General features: G+C 32.1%; 4 protein-coding genes and 1 long non-coding RNA gene across 9 annotated transcripts; 2 read left to right on the forward strand and 3 right to left on the reverse strand.

Annotated features, from left to right (window-relative positions):
- Nucleotides 1–215: 215 nt before the first annotated feature.
- Nucleotides 216–2171, reverse strand: LOC131671357 (pyrokinin-1 receptor-like). The gene is made up of 3 exons (XM_058947719.1): nucleotides 2103–2171; nucleotides 730–985; nucleotides 216–501 (listed from the first exon to the last, which is right to left on the reverse strand). Exons 1-3 carry the CDS (start codon nucleotides 2169–2171, stop codon nucleotides 260–262), a joined length of 567 nt encoding a protein of 188 aa, XP_058803702.1. The 3' UTR covers nucleotides 216–259.
- A 2659-nt stretch (nucleotides 2172–4830) lies between these two features.
- Nucleotides 4831–6035, forward strand: LOC131671366 (uncharacterized). The gene is made up of 6 exons (XM_058947728.1): nucleotides 4831–5090; nucleotides 5163–5198; nucleotides 5265–5435; nucleotides 5508–5555; nucleotides 5618–5809; nucleotides 5905–6035. The coding sequence occupies exons 1-6, from the start codon at nucleotides 5055–5057 to the stop codon at nucleotides 5932–5934; spliced, it is 513 nt and encodes a 170-aa protein (XP_058803711.1). The 5' UTR covers nucleotides 4831–5054; the 3' UTR covers nucleotides 5935–6035.
- A 3179-nt stretch (nucleotides 6036–9214) lies between these two features.
- On the forward strand, nucleotides 9215–12220 carry LOC131671337 (uncharacterized). Of its 4 annotated transcripts, none has more exons than XM_058947695.1 (4): nucleotides 9215–9297; nucleotides 9487–9687; nucleotides 9804–10199; nucleotides 10572–12220. In XM_058947695.1, the coding sequence occupies exons 2-4, from the start codon at nucleotides 9637–9639 to the stop codon at nucleotides 10893–10895; spliced, it is 771 nt and encodes a 256-aa protein (XP_058803678.1). In that variant the 5' UTR covers nucleotides 9215–9297; nucleotides 9487–9636; the 3' UTR covers nucleotides 10896–12220. The 4 variants fall into 4 exon arrangements, with proteins under 4 accessions (XP_058803678.1, XP_058803682.1, XP_058803680.1 ...); XM_058947699.1 differs by having other exon boundaries at nucleotides 9240–9297; nucleotides 9613–9687; XM_058947697.1 differs by having other exon boundaries at nucleotides 9264–9404.
- A 592-nt stretch (nucleotides 12221–12812) lies between these two features.
- LOC131671346 (uncharacterized) lies at nucleotides 12813–14046 on the reverse strand. Of its 2 annotated transcripts, none has more exons than XR_009302527.1 (3): nucleotides 13918–14046; nucleotides 13439–13838; nucleotides 12813–13255 (listed from the first exon to the last, which is right to left on the reverse strand). It is a non-coding gene; the product is annotated as an uncharacterized LOC131671346 (long non-coding RNA). The 2 variants fall into 2 exon arrangements; XR_009302528.1 differs by having other exon boundaries at nucleotides 13439–13886; nucleotides 13956–14020.
- Nucleotides 14047–15248: 1202 nt separating this feature from the next.
- Nucleotides 15249–21478, reverse strand: LOC131671345 (ankyrin-2-like). The gene is made up of 4 exons (XM_058947709.1): nucleotides 21373–21478; nucleotides 17176–20243; nucleotides 16628–17040; nucleotides 15249–16546 (listed from the first exon to the last, which is right to left on the reverse strand). Exons 2-4 carry the CDS (start codon nucleotides 20220–20222, stop codon nucleotides 15855–15857), a joined length of 4152 nt encoding a protein of 1383 aa, XP_058803692.1. The 5' UTR covers nucleotides 20223–20243; nucleotides 21373–21478; the 3' UTR covers nucleotides 15249–15854.
- Nucleotides 21479–22105: the final 627 nt, after the last annotated feature.

A 22105-nucleotide genomic window follows, 5' to 3' on the forward strand; every position in this document is an offset into this window, starting at 1 on the left:
ACCATCAAATTTAATGCGATCGGCTAAATACTTGCGAGGTCCCCGATACGCACAAGGCCCAATTATTAACTAAGTCTACTGGTACCAGTAGTATATGGATTTTATCAGAGACCGGAATTAACATATCAAGCAATTTCTAAAGGTACTGCGGTGGCTCGCTTTTTTCTGCAAATAGACGTCCAGTCGATCAATACCTTCCGACACTTCGTTAAAAGTTCCTGTGAATTCAGTTAATCGGAGCTTCGGTATGTGTGAAAAATTATAACGATACGTTCTGTAAGGAATCATAGTGTACCTTGAATGCCTGCCGGAATTTTCTCGACATCATGATGTAAATAATGGGATTTAGAGCTGAGGATAAAGCATAAGTCAACAACTTCAGTACCATTGTGTAAAACATGGTATCGTCGGATCCTCTGCCGCTCAAGTATTTGTAATACCACATTACTTCTTCAACGTAGTATGGAGCCCAAGAAATGACGAATACGAGAACGATGACAGCTGAATTTGATTCGATTGACAAGCGAATCGAGAAACCCTTTTCCCAAGCATAAAGGTTACGGCATTTTTCGATATGACGGATAAGAACTCGATACATTGAGCGCACGTTATTGACCAATTGTGCGGAAAGTCAAGATATCCGCGCCAAAGTATCGAAAAAAGAAAATTATAGTATGTTTATAACGAAATTCGCTGACGCGAGTGAAAAAGTTGCGGTAACGTACTCACGATGGTGAGTTGAGTAGTAGACATCGTACAGCACGCCCGTGGTAAAAATCAGCAGATCCGAAATCGACAAGCTGAGGAGGTAGAACTCGGTGAGCGTATGCATCGATTTGCTGCACAAAATGACCAAGCAGGACGTGAGATTACCCACGAAACCGACGCACAGCGTGCCGCAATTGATGCCATTGATGTATTTGACGACGAAGCCACGGTCTTCTGACTCCGTCGCGAGCGTCGGGAATCGAGATTTTGAGATACACTGCCGTCCGAACGCGCGTGCATCTAATTTAAACTTCACCGATGGACGCGTGAAAATGCGGCCAAGGCTCCCGACGCCGCACCGAAATCGAAGCTGCGCGCGGCTTCTGGTTACTGCGCCGCGACTGAGCTCTCTGGTCTTGGCACGTGGTCTTGGCTCGCCGATCATAGGCGCGATTCTCGGCTCCGCGTTTACGAGTTGGCCGATCTGCACGCGATGCGCCCCAGCTGCACGTTCGCGCTCGCGTCGTCCCGCTGTAAGCTCCTAGCGCTTTCTCGTGAGTTTATCTCTGTGCTCGATAAACGCGATTCTCCGATTTGTATATTTATATAAACCCACTCCGCATTTTTATGGATAGCCTTTCGATTTTTCATTCTTCGGAATATTATTATATCTTGGACAAGGATTAACAGTCATTTTACTGTGCATTTCAGTGAAATCCGCTCGACTTGCTCCTATTCTTACAATCGACAAACGTTAACTGTTTGGAAAAAATAGATATTTATTATTAAAAATCTGATAAGCATTATACTTTTTGTTAGTAGGTATTAAATGGAAGTGGCTAATTGTATACAACTTACCTATGAATCAATGTGATGTGTTTATATTTCATTATCAAGTAACTGTTTAGATTGCTAATCAAGTGGCAATATATAACAATTCAAATAACGTGGCAAATACTAGTTGTAAATGCTAATTAGTCCGCACTTTTTCGCAGTCTTATCCCCTTGATTTTGGAAGAAACATGCCCCATTTTGCCTTGCGTATATCAGCTTAGTCTCAATTACGCACGTGGAAGTCGGAGTTCTCTCCGTCGCCTCAGTTTTATTTTCCGACTCTTATGTTAACCGACACTTCACTCGCAAAGCGCGCGAGAGTAAGCTTTATTTAGCCGTGGTATATAACCCCGTAGAGAGACTGCATTTGCTGAAGGGGATGCACCAAGTTTTTAATTAGCGAGATACCAGAAAGCTTAGGATGTATTAATTTTTGTACAGTAATTAACGGCGGATAATGTCTTCGAGGCGCAAGGAATGAGGAATGATTTTGCACAAGTTTAAAGCTCCATTTGGCAATATTTGATACTTCTGGAGGGGCGAGTTGCAGCTGTATTTACAAAAGTGGGCGAGCTCTCGTCGCAATTCTGCTCAGACTTCGAATCGTCAGATCTATTCGTCAACGACATTATTGAATTGACTTTGAGGAACGAAATGGAATATTATTTTTTTTTTTTTTTGATTTGACGGTAAGCGAAATATTTGAAAAAGTGAATTCCAGATACAACTTGCAGACAAGTTTCATGCATTTGAATGGATACCCACGCGCAGTCCCATCTGCTTTGATAATGCTATTTACGTAAACAAATTAACTCTCTGCTGTGCGCAATGTGCACAACATGGAAGAAAAAGCAGGCAAATTGTGCCACACAATAAAGTTGGTCAATTATTTTAAACACAACACAAGTGGCGCCGCCTAGCAACGGCTAGGTGGATTGTGATTTTGGGATTTTTTGGTCTATATTACCTCGTCTTGGAGGAGCTCGCCGCTGATCGACTTATAGATATGAGTGAGGATTTTTTCCAATTAGGAATTTCCCGATAGAAATTTATTATATGCGGAATTACCAATGACATTAGCGTAATAATAGTTTGTAAATAAAATTGATTTAATTAACGTGAACAATTACAATTTTTTTTCTAAAAAAATATTAATATGAACGAACTACGGTGATTCTATTCTTTTAGATTCTTTAGTATATTATTTTCCCTTATACTTTTTATACGGAATACTTAATCAATTTTGATTTTTCCTCACTGCGGAATATAACTAATCAAATACTTTACGCGCTCACGTAACTGTCAATGACTAACGTAATGATGCCGTCTAAATAAACTTGGTTAAATTAATTTAAAACATAATTCATTGTCTAATAAATGTAAATTATAATACTCAGAAGGTCTATTACTACTAGAATATTTTTGCCCATATTTTCAGACAAATCCGCTTTTCTTTATTCACGATCAAATTAATAATAACATCACAGCGGTTCGAAAGACCGTTTGCAAATTAGATCAAGCCAAAATTCTCAATAATATAAAAAGAGTATATTACGATTTTATCGAAGAGTCGAATAAAATATTTGTATTCGGGTTAGAAAACTGTAGACAGTACAGAGTAGAATCGATAAATCTTATATTTCCCACTTTTTTCTCTAATAACCGAGATTCTACGTACTTTTCCTTTTAATCCACTCTTATCGCGTGACCGTGAAATTCATTGAAATAGCTATTCCAATCAATTAATTTCATGGTTACATGAAATTCAATACCTCGGTGAATATTTTTTTAAATAGTAGTTGGATTAATTTTTTTGTCATGAATATTTATATGTGACGAATACTGACATCAAAATCAAATAATGAACCATCTGTCCAAATAACCCTTGAAAGTCGAACGCAGCTCACATGTATATAAAACAGAATATAAATTCAATATCAGCGCATTAAATAACTGTAATATCCTGTGTAATAGCAAATATGATAGCTCGCAACGTTCTAAGTCTTTTAGCTATTATCTTATGGATAACCTTGACGACCGCCACTCAAAATGATTTGGAAAATGCTGATTCTAGTAATAACGTAAAGAATGGAACGGATGATTCTTCAGTAGAAGTAAGTGTATCTTATTTTTCTCATTTCCGATAATATGTACAGAAATAAGATTTGATTATCTTGTAAAAATGCATTTGCTAAACTTCAATCAGGAAGTCAGCGTAAATATATTCGGTTCAGCGTGGTATAACCAAAAGTAATTTTTTACAAATACTTTTTGATAGTTTTCAAACATTTTTCAAGCTCTCTTTTCTCAATCTTATACAAAGATTTGGTATAAAAAAATTAAATATTCAAATAAGGTATCTGATAGTCAATAATCTTTAATTATGGCCTGTCAATTTCACAATGTGAAGTAACAAAATATCGTCAAATATAAAAGTAAGTGAAATATATGCCGGTTTGTTACTGTGTGTTTACACAATAGGTTCGTTTCGCATGAAAACAATTGCCGCCAAAAATAAAACTGTGTTGTTAACGTAAAAATAATAATCCTTGCTAAGTTCAATAGACATGGATACAACAAACGTAATTACAGGATAATTTCTCTCTCTTTCTCTCTCTTTCTCTCTCTATAATAATTATAATAATTAAATATAATAATTATAATAATTAATTATAATAATTAATTATAATAATTAAATATAATAATTATAATAATTAATTATAATAATTAATTATAATAATTATAATAATTAATTATAATACTTAATTATAATAATTATAATAATTAATTATAATAATTATAATAATTAAGCTCTCAGAGAACCACATTTCCGCTAATTGTTGTGTAAGTATAATAATCTCGACTATATTTATTCGTCAACTTACGTTCGGGTACGTCTAAAAAATTATTTGAAGAAAACTACGATGACTCGTTCACATTTGCACTGGTATTTCAATAATGGCGACATCAAACGAGGACACTAATGATGATTTCACATTCAATTTTGATGAAAATTCAATAAATACAAAAGCATCAGATGACTTCGCGATAAATTTGACAATAAAATGCAAGTCGATAATCCGATTAGACAGTGATTGACGTAGCGGCCGTTATAACGTCACCGTAAACGAACGCGCAAACACGCATGGCTAATCTGTATAGAGCAACTTGGCTTACACGTCTATAAGCCGAAGCACATCCGTTCGCCTTCCTCCGTACCTATATGAATTACGTGGCTCGACAGGTTCTTATTGAGCTTAATTAAAGATGTATCTATACGACATTCAACGATAATCGTGAAGGCTTGTGGGCTTACTTGTGCGCTGCTCCATATAGGACAAAAAGGACCAACGCGATGTTTGCGACTGCGCGTTAATTATTTATCGACGAATGCCAAATCGTGACGAGGGCTTCTCGAAATTACGTCCACGCAACCAACAATATGATGTCATATCTTATTGGTCATATACATCACTAATTGGTATATAAAAAGCCCTTTTACGGACGTACTTATGGCGAACGCTTTAGAGAATTTGTTTTACCATTGGGTATAAAACACATCAGGCTTTGTAGGTTATTGTAAAAGCATTTTTGCATTTAATGATTGTTTTCAATTTCAGATTAAGGTGCACAGACGGAGGCCTCGACTATTGAACGTGAGTATAATTATAATTCTAAAATACCATCTGTGCGTTTACTACGAAATCGTTATATATTTTTAGATCCCTAAAGGAGTTCACCCGTTCTGTAAAAGAGTTGTTGGCACGGTTCAGCAAGCTCCCAAAATTTGCAACGGCGTATCAAGCTTCATCGTGGACGCGACTACTTCGGCATGCTCCGAGAGTTTTCGAGAAATTTGTAGATTAGCTATAGGAACTTCCTATGGATGCCAGGTATTTAGAAAATTGCAGTTTTTGCTTGAAGACTCTATTTCTACTTGAAAATAATGACTTACTTCTTTTAAGCCAATAATAAAGAAAATCTGCCCAAGTCGCGATGCTGTAGAGAAAAAGGTACATTTTTAATATTCTTATAAATGTTTGATGTATGTTCTCATGATTAATTTGGCCCACAGATAAAACAAGCGGTCAATAAATCTTGTGAAAATTCCGTACAAAAAGTGATTAATCAATTTGGAAAAGTAACATCTGACGTTAACAAGAATGCCGTTTGCGATGCTTTTGTAGAAGTAGTGAGGGAAGTATGTCATAAAACAATAACTAAATTCTGTGATGACTTGAGATCTCTTTTTCAAACTCCATGCACTGTAAGTATTCATACACGAATTTTCATTGTTACAACAGTAAAATGCATGTTTATGCAAAAGATTAATGATTATTATTTAAATTTTGTATATTGTAGGATTTCTTGCCTGGCATTATTTGCGATTAAGTCACAGTTGGAAAATTGAAGATAAGATTGGATTTTTATTGATTATCTGTGTATTATATTTAAAAAGATCAAATAAACTTTTTATGACTAGTTCCTTGGAGAAAAACGTGACTTAATATGTTATACAATCGTACTACCTAAATTTAGCTAATTATTTGCTCGTTAAATTTCAGTTTGTTTTCCAGTAATTAAGTCTTACTGTAACATGTGAACTTGAGAAAGCACATGTGTGAATTATGGCACTATGGTAGTCGACCCCACTTAAGGTTCATTTCGAATTTAAACGTATGCAAAATATGTTATAATTTATTAAAGCAAAAAAAAAATAGAAACTAAAAATTAATTCGTTAAATAATGTAGTAAGTAGATGCAAAGTATTTGAAATAAACTACACAGACTTTACTTGAATCTCAGCGCATATGAACACTTTTTTATATAGTCGTATAAATATATACAAAGCATCTATTGGACTTTTTCCTGTTCCTTTGATAAAATGATGTTCAGACTATAGTATAATGACGGTATATTTTACTCAAACGAATAATGCTCGTCTATCACTTGATTTTTATTGAAAATATTGCGACTTAGCTTGATTCAGCAACTTTGAAACTCTTCGAGAAGATGGTCGAACGTAATGACGTTAAACTTCCGTTATCGCAATTGACTTTCGTAAAACCAGATCCTGCGCAGATAACTTGTCAATCCTTACTTCAAAAATTTTATACAGACTTTGCTTAAGGCTTGTGCATAGCTATAGCGTATCTGGACGTAAAAAGTGCTTTCGACGACATTGACTTATCTACTAAGAAATCTATATCTTTCAGTAAATATATGCAATAGTTGTACTACAATATTACATCGAAAAGACTTACGTATTTCAAAATCAACGGCAAAATAGTTGGTCCTTTTGTATAGCGAGATAAGACGTACCGCAAGACTGTGTTTTTATAGTCCGACTTTACATAGCATCAGCGTCTGTCAATCTTATATTCATTCTTATAGGTTGTAATTGTTTGCAGTTTGCTGACGACATCAGTCTCTTATTGCAACTTCTTCAAACATAAAACTTGTTCTTCAAACTTTAGAACGTAATTTATCAAGAGTCGCAACATCTTCTTGAGGAAATTTGGTCTATCACTATCTTGTGAAAAAACCAAATTGTTATCCACTCTAATAATTAACAAAAGATCTCCGACTTCTCAGATATATCAATATATGTTAACTCGTTTCGAATATCAATTTTTACTAATGCTGGACAAAAATTTATCATGATCCGCTCAATTAAATCATTTAATTGAGAAAAAATTCAGTCGGCATTAACATCGTTAGATCGCTTCGTATATACTACCTGGTGTCATCCTAGATCGCTATTCATTATTTATAACGCAAATATCTCAGCTGTTAATGATTATGGCCAGCTATATGCTATATTTTTAGCAGTTGAACTCAATTTTTTAAAAAGATTAATACTACATGGCACTTTTTAGTTTACCTTTAAATTTTATTAATTTATTAGTAAGTTAGTTTAATTTAATTAGGTATCGGAAACTCTACCCCAAATAGAATCGTTTATGCTGAGTCTCGAATTCATTCTATTACAGCTTAGACTTTCAGACTGATCAAACTTTTCTATAATAATATATTACACGCTCTTTATGAATTTCAAGCCACCCTTCAATTTCTTACGTCTGTCAATTAGCTAATAGTTTGAAAAACAACTCTCCACTATTTTTGCACAACTTTCCTGATCTCCTCTTTTTTACTGACTCAGTTCACTTTTATCTATCTCTCAGGATGCCTTATGATCGACTACCTTAATGTTGCTTTATTTAGGATTAATCTTAGGCTTTTAGAATTACTTCAAAACAATCGATAAAGAGATCATTTTTGCCAGGATGTTAAGTCATTAAGATATCCTAGACAACGAGGAGGCAGATGATCTGACCAAGAAAGCGATTGGATCAGACCAATCGACATCATTTTTCCTATATCATATGTTGATTTTCGTCAATACACCAATGAACTGTGTAGCAAGGACTTGTATAACTACATATATTTATTATAATGCCGACACCGACAAAGATATATCGCCATGAAAAAGAGAGGATAAATTTTTTGGGAAAAATTACGAAAGAATTAACATACGTAAGAACTAGGTCATAAAAAATTATCTATCTTCTATATTGTTAATTCTCCTGAAAATTAATTGGTAAGTTATTCCGTACGAACTTGCATAAGGGCTAGTATAAGAACTTACGTAAGGGCCTACGGGTGTTTTTCAAAATAGGAGGTCAACCATTAATGCAAGTTCGATTAGTATTCATGAGTCAACGGAAGATACAACTTAAATTATTTGCATTAATTTGTTGTAAGTCTTTTATTAAATAAAGTTATATCTATTTATCTCTTGAAAAATATTGTGATTGTCGTGAGCCACTGTGGCTCAGTGGGCATACTGCAGGACTCTCACGATAGGTTTGATTCCTGGCTACTATTAATGGCTTGTTTTCGAAAAAGGGTGTGTCAAAATTAACACCGCAACTTTATAACATAAAATTGGATTAAAAACTTTCGACTCGAACACATTCGTAATTATGATGAAGTTACAGCAATTATAACATCTTTAAATTTAACAAAATAATGGTCTGTACCTTAATGCAAGCTTAGATTGTCAAATTAATATAAAAGAAAATTTTGTTTTTAAATTATTATCGATAGGTTCTTCCGGAAGTACTTACGGAAAAACTTACCAACTTATTTTCAGGAAGGTGTTCTTTCGAAATAACTTCAACAAAACATCAAATCATTGGCTTTTCAACAAATCTATGCAGAACACAAATAGTATCTATTACTCGAATGAGAAGTAATTGTTTTAATTTAGCCTTTAATATGTACAAGAAAAAATTAGTCGACTTATTTTTATGTATACATGCAGTTTGAATGTACAAGACCTATACTATATTTTTTTATTTTGTGAACGGTTCGACATTGAGTGCACATTTTTTTGCAAATCCTCAACTTCTTATTATTAATCTCCTACGTAAATATTTCTCAAAAACTTAAAGCTATTTCTATGATACCTCTGATTATTCTACGACCCCTCTAAAAATTAAGTTCATCTTTTCAATTCTATGCTATTCTTACTGTCTTGTTTCACTTTTAGTAACTTCATCTCTTTCGAACTTCTATTTCCTACTGTGTACAACTCAATTAGGCCGCCAATCCAGTGGTTCAATGCGCAAGCGCAAGTCAGTTGATGGCCGTGCAGATATGGCGCATAGCTCACTCATATCTATTCCATTCAAGTCGACCGGTCGACGTCAGGACCAGAGCCAACGAAATTAAACATTAAAAAAAGACAAGGTACAAATTCAGTGGAAAGAATATCTTGTTTGTTTTTTAATTTAAACATTTTTGTGCTTTCATTCCACTTTTCCGAGGGGTACAAATTCTGTAATAATTGTTTTTAGGTAGTATAATTTACATTGAAACTAATTCTGTGTAATTTATTCGGAAAATACATTATTTTCATGTCTCGGTCGTTCTAATTAGATTAAGTACACACCATCACACCTATTCAATCAGCTGATCGAGAATAACAAAGTTCACAATCGACTTGCATTTTTCTTTCATCGAAACAATTGATCTTTTGATTTTTTTATTTTGTTCGTCAATAAGTTTTTAACAAGCATCGGCGATAATATGGGAAAGAAACCACGAGCAAAACTACGGTATGGAAGTCATATAAAACAGGTAACGTATGCACACTTTCTCTGATTCCTTATATCAAATGCTTTGTGCATGTGACTTTATGCATGTAAAAGTAGAATTATCAAAATTTTATCTCTAAAATGGAAAAATGGTTTTAGTACATGCACAATTTGGAACATCAGCCAAGAAAAGCACTTATCAAAGCTGCTCCTCTTGAGCTTGAAGTTAAAAAACCATCACCTGAAGCGAAGCCACGAAATCCCGCGGCTTACCCGTGGCGTTATACAGGCCAAGCAAAAGGTCGTATTTTCAAGGACATTGATCCTGTGCCATTTGATCGTAAGATTGATGTGCCCTTTGGAGTATGCTTTAATTGTTGGCAGTATACCCATCAGCAGGCAAATTGTCCGAAACCCACTCTCGACGACCATTGCCAAAATTGCGGACGCATTGGTGTTCAAGTCAGCACCTGTCCTCGCTGTCGTAGAGCTTATCTTCTCTATCGTAAAAAAAGCAAGATTCAGCAGGTCAATGATGACGTTAAGTCATCTAAGGTAATTTTGAACATTTCAGTTTTCGTTTGTTTACATTACCATATTGCATAGCTTTTTAAATAGGTTTCATCAAGTAAATCTGAAAATTTTCATTTTTTTTTAATGTCATCACATGTAATTTAGATTTTTTAACTTGATTAATTTGAATTTTGAGCACCATTTAAAGCAATTGTTTGCAAATATTTAAGTCTTATATAAAGTTCATCAAATAATCATATTTTTGTTTAATTTCTCACAAACTCCAACTCATTAATGCATTTATCCTAATCCTAACATTAATGTAATTTTATTTAGAAGTAACTTGAAATCTAAATGTAAATAAAGAATGAATTATATTTTATCAATAACTCTAATAATTTGAATTTTTCCCAGGTAAAAAAGAATGTGAAAAATCAAAAGAAAATTGAAACGTCACAGCAAAATGATACATCTTCGGCTGAATTACCAACCAGAGAAGATGAGTATTTGCTGTGTAATGAACGTTTGTCAGATTCAGAAGATGAGTATGACGACTTAAGCAAGATAATTGTAGATGAAAGTATAAAATCTGCTGTAATAACTGATGATTTTTTAGAAAATTTTTTGAATTTGATCAATGCTATGCAATATCTCCCAATTGATAAGAAGAATGATATTGCTCAAAAATACCTCACTGAACATCGTAGAAAACTTAGACAAGAAACCTTCGATAAATAAATTAATGGCTATAGTTCAGTAATTTTTATTCCTCAAAAGTGAAAAAGTTTAGTTTCATACAGTAATTTTTAAAATTACCTTTCAAGTTATTATATTTTAACTTTAATTTTTTTTAAATATATGTTCAAATTTTTTAAGTTACATTGAAATATCTAACTAAACATAGATTGTTACGTCTAGATTTTGTCAAGTATTAATAAAATGTTTATAATTATCAGAGAATATTTAAATCATTGACATATAATGTAATCACGTTGGAGATAAGATATTAATTATTTTGTTATGTTAATTAAAATTGAGTGTAGGTTGAATTTATGTTTTAAATTTTCCAAATATTTCTCATAAATAGACTACAACTAATGTTACTTAATTTTTATCTCAAACATATTGACAAAATTGTAGACTAACATCCTTACATATAAAATTATATTAAGTACAATTTTGTAAAATTCAGCTTTGAGATTTTATTTATTCTCGTTACATGTAATTCCATTTGTTTAAGTTAGCAGTAAAAAAAGTCTGTTATATATTATTGAATAAGCTAAACGAAATTACTAATTAAGAAGCCTTGAATGCATATAATAAATATTTGAAGATTTATGAACAATTGAAATTCAATGTAGTTATTATCACTATCAGCCAAATCTTGTCTTGTGAGAAGAAAATACTTGATATGCATGTCTTCAAAATTTGTTTCATGACACATTAATTGTAAAAGTGAAATAAAAAGAATTAGACTAGCGATAACCATCTACATAGATTGTAGGTTTATATTATCAATCAATTATTCTTAGTTGAGGCTGTGTTCGGTTAATGGGGGCATTATGGACAGAAAACAACTTTTGAATTTTTGTTAACAAAATTGTTAACCTCTTCAAGTTATACAATAAAGTTTCTGATAAGGTTAACAAATTTATTTATTTTTAACCAAATGTTTAAAGTGGTTTTCTTTACGTATTGCATCCACTGATTAAGCTTTAACTAAAATAAAACTATGGTAAGCAAGAACAATGATCAAAGAAATGAATCAAATATCAAATCAAACCAAATGGTTATTAACAGAACATTTAATGTCGATGTAATTGCCTTTATGCTGTATTTTTCAATAGACAAGGATTATTAAAAATGAGTAAAAGTAATCAATACTAAAGACAATAACTATAATAATAGTCATATAATAAAAAAATTAAAAACTCAAAAATGACTGATGATACTTATAATAATAATAATCTCCAGTTTTTCAAAACTATTGTTGCATAAAATAAAAACTGAATAACTTTAAAATGTCGCAACTTCATTGAAAATTAAACATACGAATTTTCTAGAAATTTTATGCACATATTAGTTCGATTTTTCTAAAAAATAATTTCTAAATATGAATTAATTAATTTGCTCTAATATAGTAGGATGTGAGAATAATGTATATTGTTTAACAAGATGACTTACATCTTAATTTTTATTATAAAAAATGCTGGTACAATAAATACAATATGTAAGAAAATTTTATTTTCTAAATATATAAATATAAATCTTGATGCATCGTACATGTAGTCTAGTAATATAACATATTAGGTACTGCAGAAATATATTGTTCATCATACATATTTATACAAACTGGTGTATATAGCAATGTCATTGATATTGATATTAATATTCTCTTTTTCGATTATCATTATCTTTTGAATTTCATCACATTTCTTCAATAAAATTTCAGTGCTAATATAATTGCATATAATATAGTCTAAATTTTTTATTTTTAAAATTAAAAATCCAACTATCTTAAAGAAAATTTCATTTTCTGTTTAAGCAAAAAAAAAGAAAAACCAACACCTTCGTGACAAACTTGCCTGCTCCACTGCTCAAATCTACGTAACCAATAGTATCCATCCATCTAGGTCATCTTCAAGTTCCCCTCAGATGGCTCTTCAACTTTCTCACATTATTAAGCGTAACGTGCAGGAAAGGCTACACTCAAATCATTTTCCACTTCCTATATCGGTTCCCTTTTTAAACCTGAGCCCTCTTATCATAAACTCTGAAGTTGATAATGCCTGAATGCAACTATGCCCGAAGTAAATTCTGATGATAATTACTTAATATTTCAACTGCGTTTGCTCTCTTACTAGAGTTGACTACCAAAGTCATTTTTTCTTTCTCAACTCAATCTGACTTGATCAGTTCTACTAAGTTTCAGAATCTCTTCTCAATAAAGTTATTAATGAGACCCAAGATGGGGCACACAATCAACAATAACTCCCTTCGAACCCTTCAATGGAACTGTTGAAATTCCTTTTTCCAACAACCAATCCTCCAAGGCATTGCTGAGGATTACGACGTAATTATTCTTCATGAAACCAAGGCTAAAGAGAAATATGAAATAAAGTTAAAACGTAGTCAGGCAACAGTAGTAGCGTCAATATTGGGATGAAAAAAGATATTCTTTTCAACATAGAAAATACAGTTTTGAATATACGGAATCTCTAGAATCTTTTACGGTCACCGTTAAACTAAAAAATTCAAGTTTAACCATTATATCTGTTTACCGTTCACTAGATGACCTTCTTCCTGTTGCTCACTGGCAAAAAATAATTGATTCCCTCATCAGTTTCAACTTGGTTTTCGTTAGCGGTGACTTAAACTGCTACAATGTCGCGTGGAGAAGCTTCTCTACCGACAAAATAGGCGAGAGCTTACTCTCCACTTTCACAAATAATGATCTACTTTTACTTAATGATAGCTCCCTAACGTACATAAACAAAACCAACCATTCTAACATCCCACTTATCCGGATCTAACCTTCGTCTCCCTTACTTCTTCCTTAGTGAAGCTCTTAGTGAATGGCTAATTAGTGATGACACTCTTGACAGCGATCATTATTCTATTATCCTTCCAATTCCCTGCGCTGATCCTGTATCTTGTTTGAAACTCAGATACCTACAGAATCTTAAAATAATCAATAAGTCTTCAAACTGGATACCGTTTTGCAACTTCCTAGAAAATGCTTCATTTAATTAGCACTCACCGAATGTCGTATTTCCGGACAAAAATTCACACACGTACCTCAAATCATCAATCAAGTAATAGAGTATACGCTTTTAATTCTCTCGCTTGCCAAACTTCTATCTTTAGTAACGGAATCGTTAGCCCGAACTCCCTGGTGGGATCTGAAGTGCAAGGAAGCCAATGAGCAAAGATCGGCCCTTAGAAACATTTGCAACGATCTGTGGCGATTTGACCAACTGCTGAAAAATATACAAAGGATGTTTTTAAGCAAACGAAGACTGCTGCTTTACTTGTTTTTATGAACCCATCAACCCTTCCACCCCGATAGCTACTATCTTGCAAACCATTAATTAAAAGGTTCCCTCACCGATCTTTAGGCGCTGCACAGACAAGAAATAATACCGAGATCGTGCTCTGATATAACTTTTCGATTTTCACAACCATATTGACATAAACTTCAATAAAGGACTATACACAGCGGTAACGTATTTATAGACGTTAAAAGCGCTTTTCAACTCTATCACTATCTATATCTCTTTTACTTATCTCATGCCTCCAACGTTTGAAAAAAACCATCATGCACAGCCCATCAACGTGGACTCACTTTACGAGTTGATGCCACAACCAATAAAACTAAGAAGAAGCTACTGCTAAGTTACCATCAGTGATTAACTTTTTTTAAAACTTAGTTTTAGTGAGGTTCTTTGCAAGTGAATCGTAACTCTGAAAAAGCAATAGTTTAATAAATTTGTTAAAATACCTACAAGAGGAAAAGGTCGATGATATTCTAGCAGAATATTTAATTTGCATGAGATTAGGTGTAAGTAAGGATATAAAAACATTTATTATATATCTTCAGGTTAAAATAAAAAAAATATAATAATATTTACTTGTTATTCTGCTGATGGAAAACCTATTCAAGCTATGATACTTTATCCACACGAATACTTTCCTTCTATAGAAGTGACAGCAACAGTTTTAGTTGGATATGTTATTGGACATAGTCCTAATGGATATATAAAGCTTATACTTATAGCCATTTTATAAAAAAAAGTTTCTACTGACAGGTTGTTACCAATAATGTAAAGTTTTCTGTGTTGTTACTATTCTATGGTCACAGATCTCATATAAGCATGGATTTACGTGAATTTTATAAAACTCGTAAAATCATTTTATATTTACTCTATCCAAATTTAACTTATATTTTACAGTTTTGTGATGTAGGCATTTTCAAACCACTTAAAGTAGTTATTTACAATTGGGTTATTGAAATTAAAAAACAAATAAATAAAATATATTTTTTATTACTAAATATACGAAGTATTATTAACAACATATTGGTATAAACTTTTGAAATTATAATTCTTTTAATGTGTAAAACTTTGAATCTTAACGTATGTTCAATTGTACATTTTTTCACTGTTAATATTCATCAACGTCTATCTCTTTTACACATTTCTCTGATAATATGTGGTGCCATTCAAGTCTTCATTTTTTAGGGCACAGTATGATAGATTGACTAATAAGATTTTCTGTACTTATATTATAGATTAGTTTTGACCAAGAATATTTAATATTTCTCTCAATTAGCTTTTTCCATCAATGAATTTTATACTCTCAAAGTATAACAACAAACATTATCATCAAAGAACCAATTTTAATAGAAAAAAAAATTTAATTCTTTTTATTATAATATGTAACAAACTATCCATGTTAGATAAAAGTGATGTTCAAGTTAATAATTTAATTTTATAACACCTTCACGAATGATGCTCTTTCTCTTAAACTATTAACAAAATACAAAATCAATAAATTAAGTAAGGATTGCAATGCATTAATAAATAGAAGTCGAAAAATGCAAAAAAAAAATATTCTTCAAGAAATTACTGAAAATTCCTTTTGTTACTGTTTACATAAAAAGTGAAGGTAAAAAATAAAGAATCTAATTTAAATAAATTATTTAGTCTTTTTGACTGGTTTCTTCGGCTTAGGAACTGACTCAATCATGTTTTTCAGTTCTTTAACAGTTAAAAAACTTACAACTATAGTACTGCAGGAAACAGATATAGAAAAAGAACTAAGATCTTGCAATGCTTTTATGGCAGGCTTAATAAGTGAGCACCAAATTTGATAATTGATACGAGCTTCCTTATACTTTAACACGAGTAACCCAAAAATCTTAAACATGTTTTTATGTAAATCATTACCTTGGAAAATTTTATCAATGTCACGACGAACGGACACTCTCATTGCATAAGCATCGAGACCTTTGTTTTTCAGCAAATCAGATAATTTTATTAATGACGAATCGATTTCCCAGTTCTTTAAATTTTTAATGTCTTCGTCGACAATTGGTCTTTTATATTCAAATCGCTTATTCAATTCACAAATTTCAACAATTTTCACATAAAGTTCGACATTCATTTGGCTCAATTCAAATCCATAAGAACAATATTGACTCAAGTATGCATAGAAAATCCACATACATTGTACAGCCTTATCGACTTCATACTCCTCATATTCTAAAGCATAATTTAATACTGATTTCCGGGTTGCGTCAATGACATTTACGTCCGCGCCACAATCCAATAAAGCAATTAATCCATCGGCATTTCGGAACTGAGTCGCAATGTGAAGCGGGGTTCGACCTTTCGAAAAAAATGAATTGTTCAATCGTAAATGTCAAATAGTTTAATACAATTATTAAAGTTAGTTTATAGAAAGCCTACCTGTTATATCCTGATGATCAATATTACAGCCAATTCTCGTGAGTCGATATATTGCATTATTATACGCCTGTAAGATAGGTTCATATGATACTTCAGTTTTTCCTTTCTGTGAAATTATATTGTGGATGGCATTGCGATCCATATAACCAATTTCACCTATATCGTCTCTTGACATCATTACATTAAATATTGGATTTATCTCTACGCCTCCTGAAGCTTGGCTATTCAGGATCAAATTTGAGAAAGCTACAGCCAAGTAGCCTTCTCCAGTCACTCTATTGTAGATATTGGTGTGAATATGTTTAAGATCCATAATCGTATTAATCATTTTAGCTGGTATCGTCTTTGAATGCAACAGACCTTCAAAGGGAGTTTTGCCGTAAATGTTTGTTGCCATAACATCAGTATCAATCCTGTAAATAGTAAGAAAACTAAAATTGTTACAAGTAACTTGAAAACAAACAATAGTAGGATTTATAATTTTTCGTTGAACGTAAGAATTAAGAAAAAATTAGTTTTCATTAAGTACTAGCTACTATAATAATCACCGGTTTATAATGAATCTGTTAACAAGCTCGGGCTCAATTGGGATTGCATCGACGAGCCAATGAAGTGCAGTGTTACCCGAAGAATCCACTAAGTGTAAATCAGCTCCGCGGTCCATAAGTAAATCAACAGAATTTTTTGAGAAATTCTTTAAAGCTAAATGGAGAGGAGAGCATCCACCATCATGCTGAAAATCTAAATAGTTAATCTGAATATTCAAATCCACTTCATTATTAAGAAATTCTGCGACTAATTCATCACAGTTGTTTTTGCAAGCTATATGAAGGTGCGAAATTGCTAGTTGATTAACAGGATTCGCATTAAAATCCTGTTGAGCTTTGAGTAGAAATGTAGTTATATCGCGGTGAAGAGATCCGACACAATTTAATAAGTAGTTGTCCGTAGATCTACTTGTGTTATAAAATAGATGAACCGGCGTCTCGTCATCGACGTTCTTCAAGGTGACATTGACACCGTGATTTAATAGCAGTATTGTCAATAGATATATTTGCTGTTGATCTGGATCAATTACAGTTGCGAGAACATGCAACGGAGTGAAACCAGGCCAAAAAGGAGATTCCTTGTGAGTCTGAGCATTAACGTCGATCCCTTGATTTAATGCGTTTTTCGCCGCTTTGATATTCAATGCAGCGCAAGCAAAGTGAAGTAACGTTAGTCCTGTCTCACGTTTGAGTCTATTTCGTAATGACACATTATTCAACTTATCGACATATTCCTGGCTTATAGCCTTATCAACACTGTATCTGAGAAGCCGGTTAACGGAAATCTTAGCGTTTTTTTCTATCAGTAACTCAACAACATTGAACCAATTGTAAGTTAAAGCTAATCCGAACGGTCTCATCTTGTCTAATTGTTTTAGGAAAGGCAAAGAATCATTGGCAATTATTTCCAACTCAATATTCTCTGTTCCTTGATTGAGTAAATTTTCAACAACTATTTTGCTACCAAGCCAACATGCTACATGTAGGTGGCTCAGTCCCACTGATTCCACCACACACTCTCGGAGACCTTTTATCCTTTCAAGGATACGCCGAAAGTGAGAAATGCCTTCGAAGCCCTCAGGTAAACACATCATTAAGTGAATAGGTGTCAAGTTGTACTCATCTCTAGCATATATATCTGCACCTAAATTGATAAGAAGTTCTGTTATTAAGTGATTGTATTTAGCCACAGCTATATGCAGTGCTGTTGAACCAGCATTGACTTTAAACACCTTTGTTACTTCCTTATACGCGTAACAAGAAGGTACATATACATATGAAGTCTTTAAAATATTTTCACTGTAATGTTGTGTATTACTCAACTGGAAACCAACTTTCACTGATTTATTGATATCTCTAGGAACTTTCGCTGCCAAATGCTTTATTAACACTATATTTTCATATGCAACTGCAAGATGTAGGTGTGACAAACCCTTTTTGTCAACAGGATTTTCAATCTTTATTTGCTTACGCAATAGATAACTAACCAGGTTCATGTTGTCCAGATAAAAGGCTAAATGAATAGCAGTTATGCCTTGACTCTCTTGCTTAATTACCTTAATAATCTTCTGCTTTTCAAAAAATAACCTGACATCGTCAAATTCTAATTTTTCTCTTATTTCTTCGTTACCTTTTTTTGCCTCAGTGATACTTTCATCTTCAACATTTCTTGTTTCAATTACATTTTTTTTGTTTGCTTGAATGTTAATTTCACCTGTAGCTTCTTTCCATTTTTCTTTATCTGGATAGTAATAGTCTGTATTTTCGATAAATTTTTTAAGAGTTACGTCTCTCTTAAGGAAAATAGTTATCAAATGAAGAAGTGTGTACCCAGACCACACTGGAGAATCAAATGGTATGTTAATATTTAAATTTGGGGTAGAATCTATAAAAGATTCGAAATCAGCTTTCCGTAACATAGCTAAAATAAAATTACATAGATTGGTTTTTTCATTTGAGAACTTTAGGCTTCTCAATTTGTGTTCATTAATTATAAGGTCATAAATTTCTTGAATTTTATAATTTTCCACACACAAATCAAATGCTGTAATGCTGTTGGCATCTTTGGCTAAAATATCTGCTCCTTTTTCTACCAGAAGTTTAACAGTTTCAATATTGAAGTGAGCAGCAAAATGCAGTGCAGTGTAACCTTGCCACATAGTTGAGTTTCTTTTCACACGATATTTTACATCTGAAAATGAAAGTAAACTATTTGCTATTGAAGGTTCTTGCATTGTACAAGCAATTTGAAGTGAAGACATGCCTATATAATTTGCACCATTTCTATCCTGTATCATTTTAATGATCTTTTCATTTATTAGAATATCTGCTTTTAACTTTTTATACATAGCAGTATCTTTGGCACCCAAACATTTCATAATTTTTATGTTGCGGTCAATAAGTAATTGTAAAGCTGTCATATCATTGGTATCTGTAAGAGTAACATCAGCACCATTTTCTAAAAGTACTTTTGCTGTTTTCAAAGCACAATACCTTGCGGCAATATGTAATGGAGTATAACCAGGTAACAGTTTAGAATTTTTATTAACAGCCTTATTAACAGATACTCCACCATTTAAAAAAGTACTTACAGCTTTCACATTGTTTGTTATACATGCTATATGAAAATGGGATATACCATACTCATCACTAGGATCTTCAGAAATATTGTACTTCGAATGAGCTGACAGTATTACTTTAATTCTAGCATCAAGCATTATAGGCTCTCTTAAAATACGACCTATATTTTCAGACCACTCACAATATGAATGTAAAATATAGTGAAGGCCAGTTTGACCATACCCATTTTTAAGAGTGAACTTGGCCCTTCGTTTGATCAAAGTTTTAATGTCACACAAATTCTCAAAATGAATAGCCAAATGTAATGGAGTGAAGCCAAGTAGAGTATTTAGATTCTGAGGAAGATCCATTGGCAATGGGCAATTAACATCCTTTAAACTATCTAAAATTTTATTACTAAATTCTTTTTTAGAAAAATTACCAGCACAATAATGAGCTAAAGTGCGGTAGTCACTGTCAGCTGCCATTTCAATTATCCGTGTAAAAATCTGTAACACATATTCATACAAATTTTATTCATGAACGAAAATTAAGCAAGATTAAAATATTCATAAAATAATTTCTATAAAACTATTAGAGTACGTAATTAACAAAAATTATGAAGATGATCATTTAGGAATAATTCTAAGATCATTTACAACTTAACCTTACAACTGCTTACAATTACGCAATATGCAACTCCAGCTACATAATTAAGGGATTCCTGATACGAATAATTAAAATTAAATTATTAAGTAGATTATATATTATTTTGTTTATTAACCTGGCTAATAAATGCAAATTTTTATTTTTAAACTTTTCTAAAAGTAACTACCTTATTTAGTCATTTTCGTGATTTCATAAATACTGATTAGAATTTTTGAAAAGTAATATGAATTTAACAGAAAAAACATATAATTAGAAAATTGTGTAGGTATTTATAATTTTAATGATAACGACGTCACAGCAAATATATTATTTTATTTCGACTCTCAAACTATAATGGATATTATAAAATATCGGAATCAGGTCGGAGTTGGAAGTAGCCGGCATTGCAAGTATGCACAATCGACAAAGAAGCATCGCTGACCATGAGTGAAAATCATTGATAGTATTAATATTGATAGTTCGTCGAAATTTTCATTTTTTACAGCAGTCTGAACATTGTATGTTAATGTACGGATTATATATATATATTTTTTAGCGTTTCCTTGTAAATACTTAATAATTTATTATTTATGTTTATTTTAAACTAAACTTTTACGTAGGCATAATAGTTTTTATTAATTATACAGACAAATTCTTAAAATTCAATTAATGTCTCCCAAGTCTCAACCGTAATTTATATTATTTAACTGGTATATAACCTCAATTTTATGCTTTTAATGTGCCAACATGCAGTAAAAACATTTTTTTTGCGATAGGAAATGATTTGCACAAAATAAAACTATCATATAAATTTTAGATATGGCCGATTTCTTTAATTGAAATTTTAATGAACACCATATAAATATATAAATGGTAATTAACTATGAGGTATATCGCGGAATTGTATTAGAAAAATAAAATATATTCATATGATCGTATTCAATTAAAAAATATATTTTGCTATAATGATATATTGAAACAAAAATATACCTATAATTTTCACAAACGTTATAAATTGGAATATTTATTTCAGTTTCTAATAATAAGGTAGTGACTAACGAACAATCTTCTTTAAAAAGGAATTGGACACCGTTCGATAAAAGCAGAATAACTGTTCTGTCCGCCTGTTCCGAAGTTCCGATTATTTTAATTACTGTTACTGATTTTGACACTAGGACGGAATTCTAAATTACTTAGTCTTACGATAACTGAGTTGTTAGACTCTCTCTAGATAAGATCCAAGAGAATAAAAATTTATTTATAATTTTCAAAAACTGAATAAAACGAAGTAAAGTTTACATTTGATTTTGTATCACCGATTTTAAGTACTGCTAGATGGCTATTATTTATAAGTTACAAAAATGATTCATTATGACATCGTAATCATTCATTCATTCATTTATTAATATCAATATAACTATCTATAATATTTAATGTGACGTTAACATTTTTAAAAGATTTATTGACCTAGAAGCCGACCATGCTTGATGAATTTGTATTAAATATTCCGTATAATTTTTTTCATTTATTTGAATATCATCTTAATTGGATTTTTTTATTATCATATTTCTATTTTATTTAATATTATGACGTCCAGGTCACTTCTCAGGTACGTCTAAGGTAGACGAATAGTCTCAGGTATACTGTTCGGTTGAGCGCTTAAATCGGGACGAGCAATTGGAAAGAGAAGAGCCTCCTAATTTGACGGCGCGTGTTTTCTAAA

Source organism: Phymastichus coffea, unplaced genomic scaffold, assembly GCF_024137745.1.
Source record: "Phymastichus coffea isolate CEN01 unplaced genomic scaffold, Cenicafe_Pcof_1.1 PCOF00124, whole genome shotgun sequence".
Classification (NCBI taxonomy): domain Eukaryota; kingdom Metazoa; phylum Arthropoda; class Insecta; order Hymenoptera; family Eulophidae; genus Phymastichus; species Phymastichus coffea.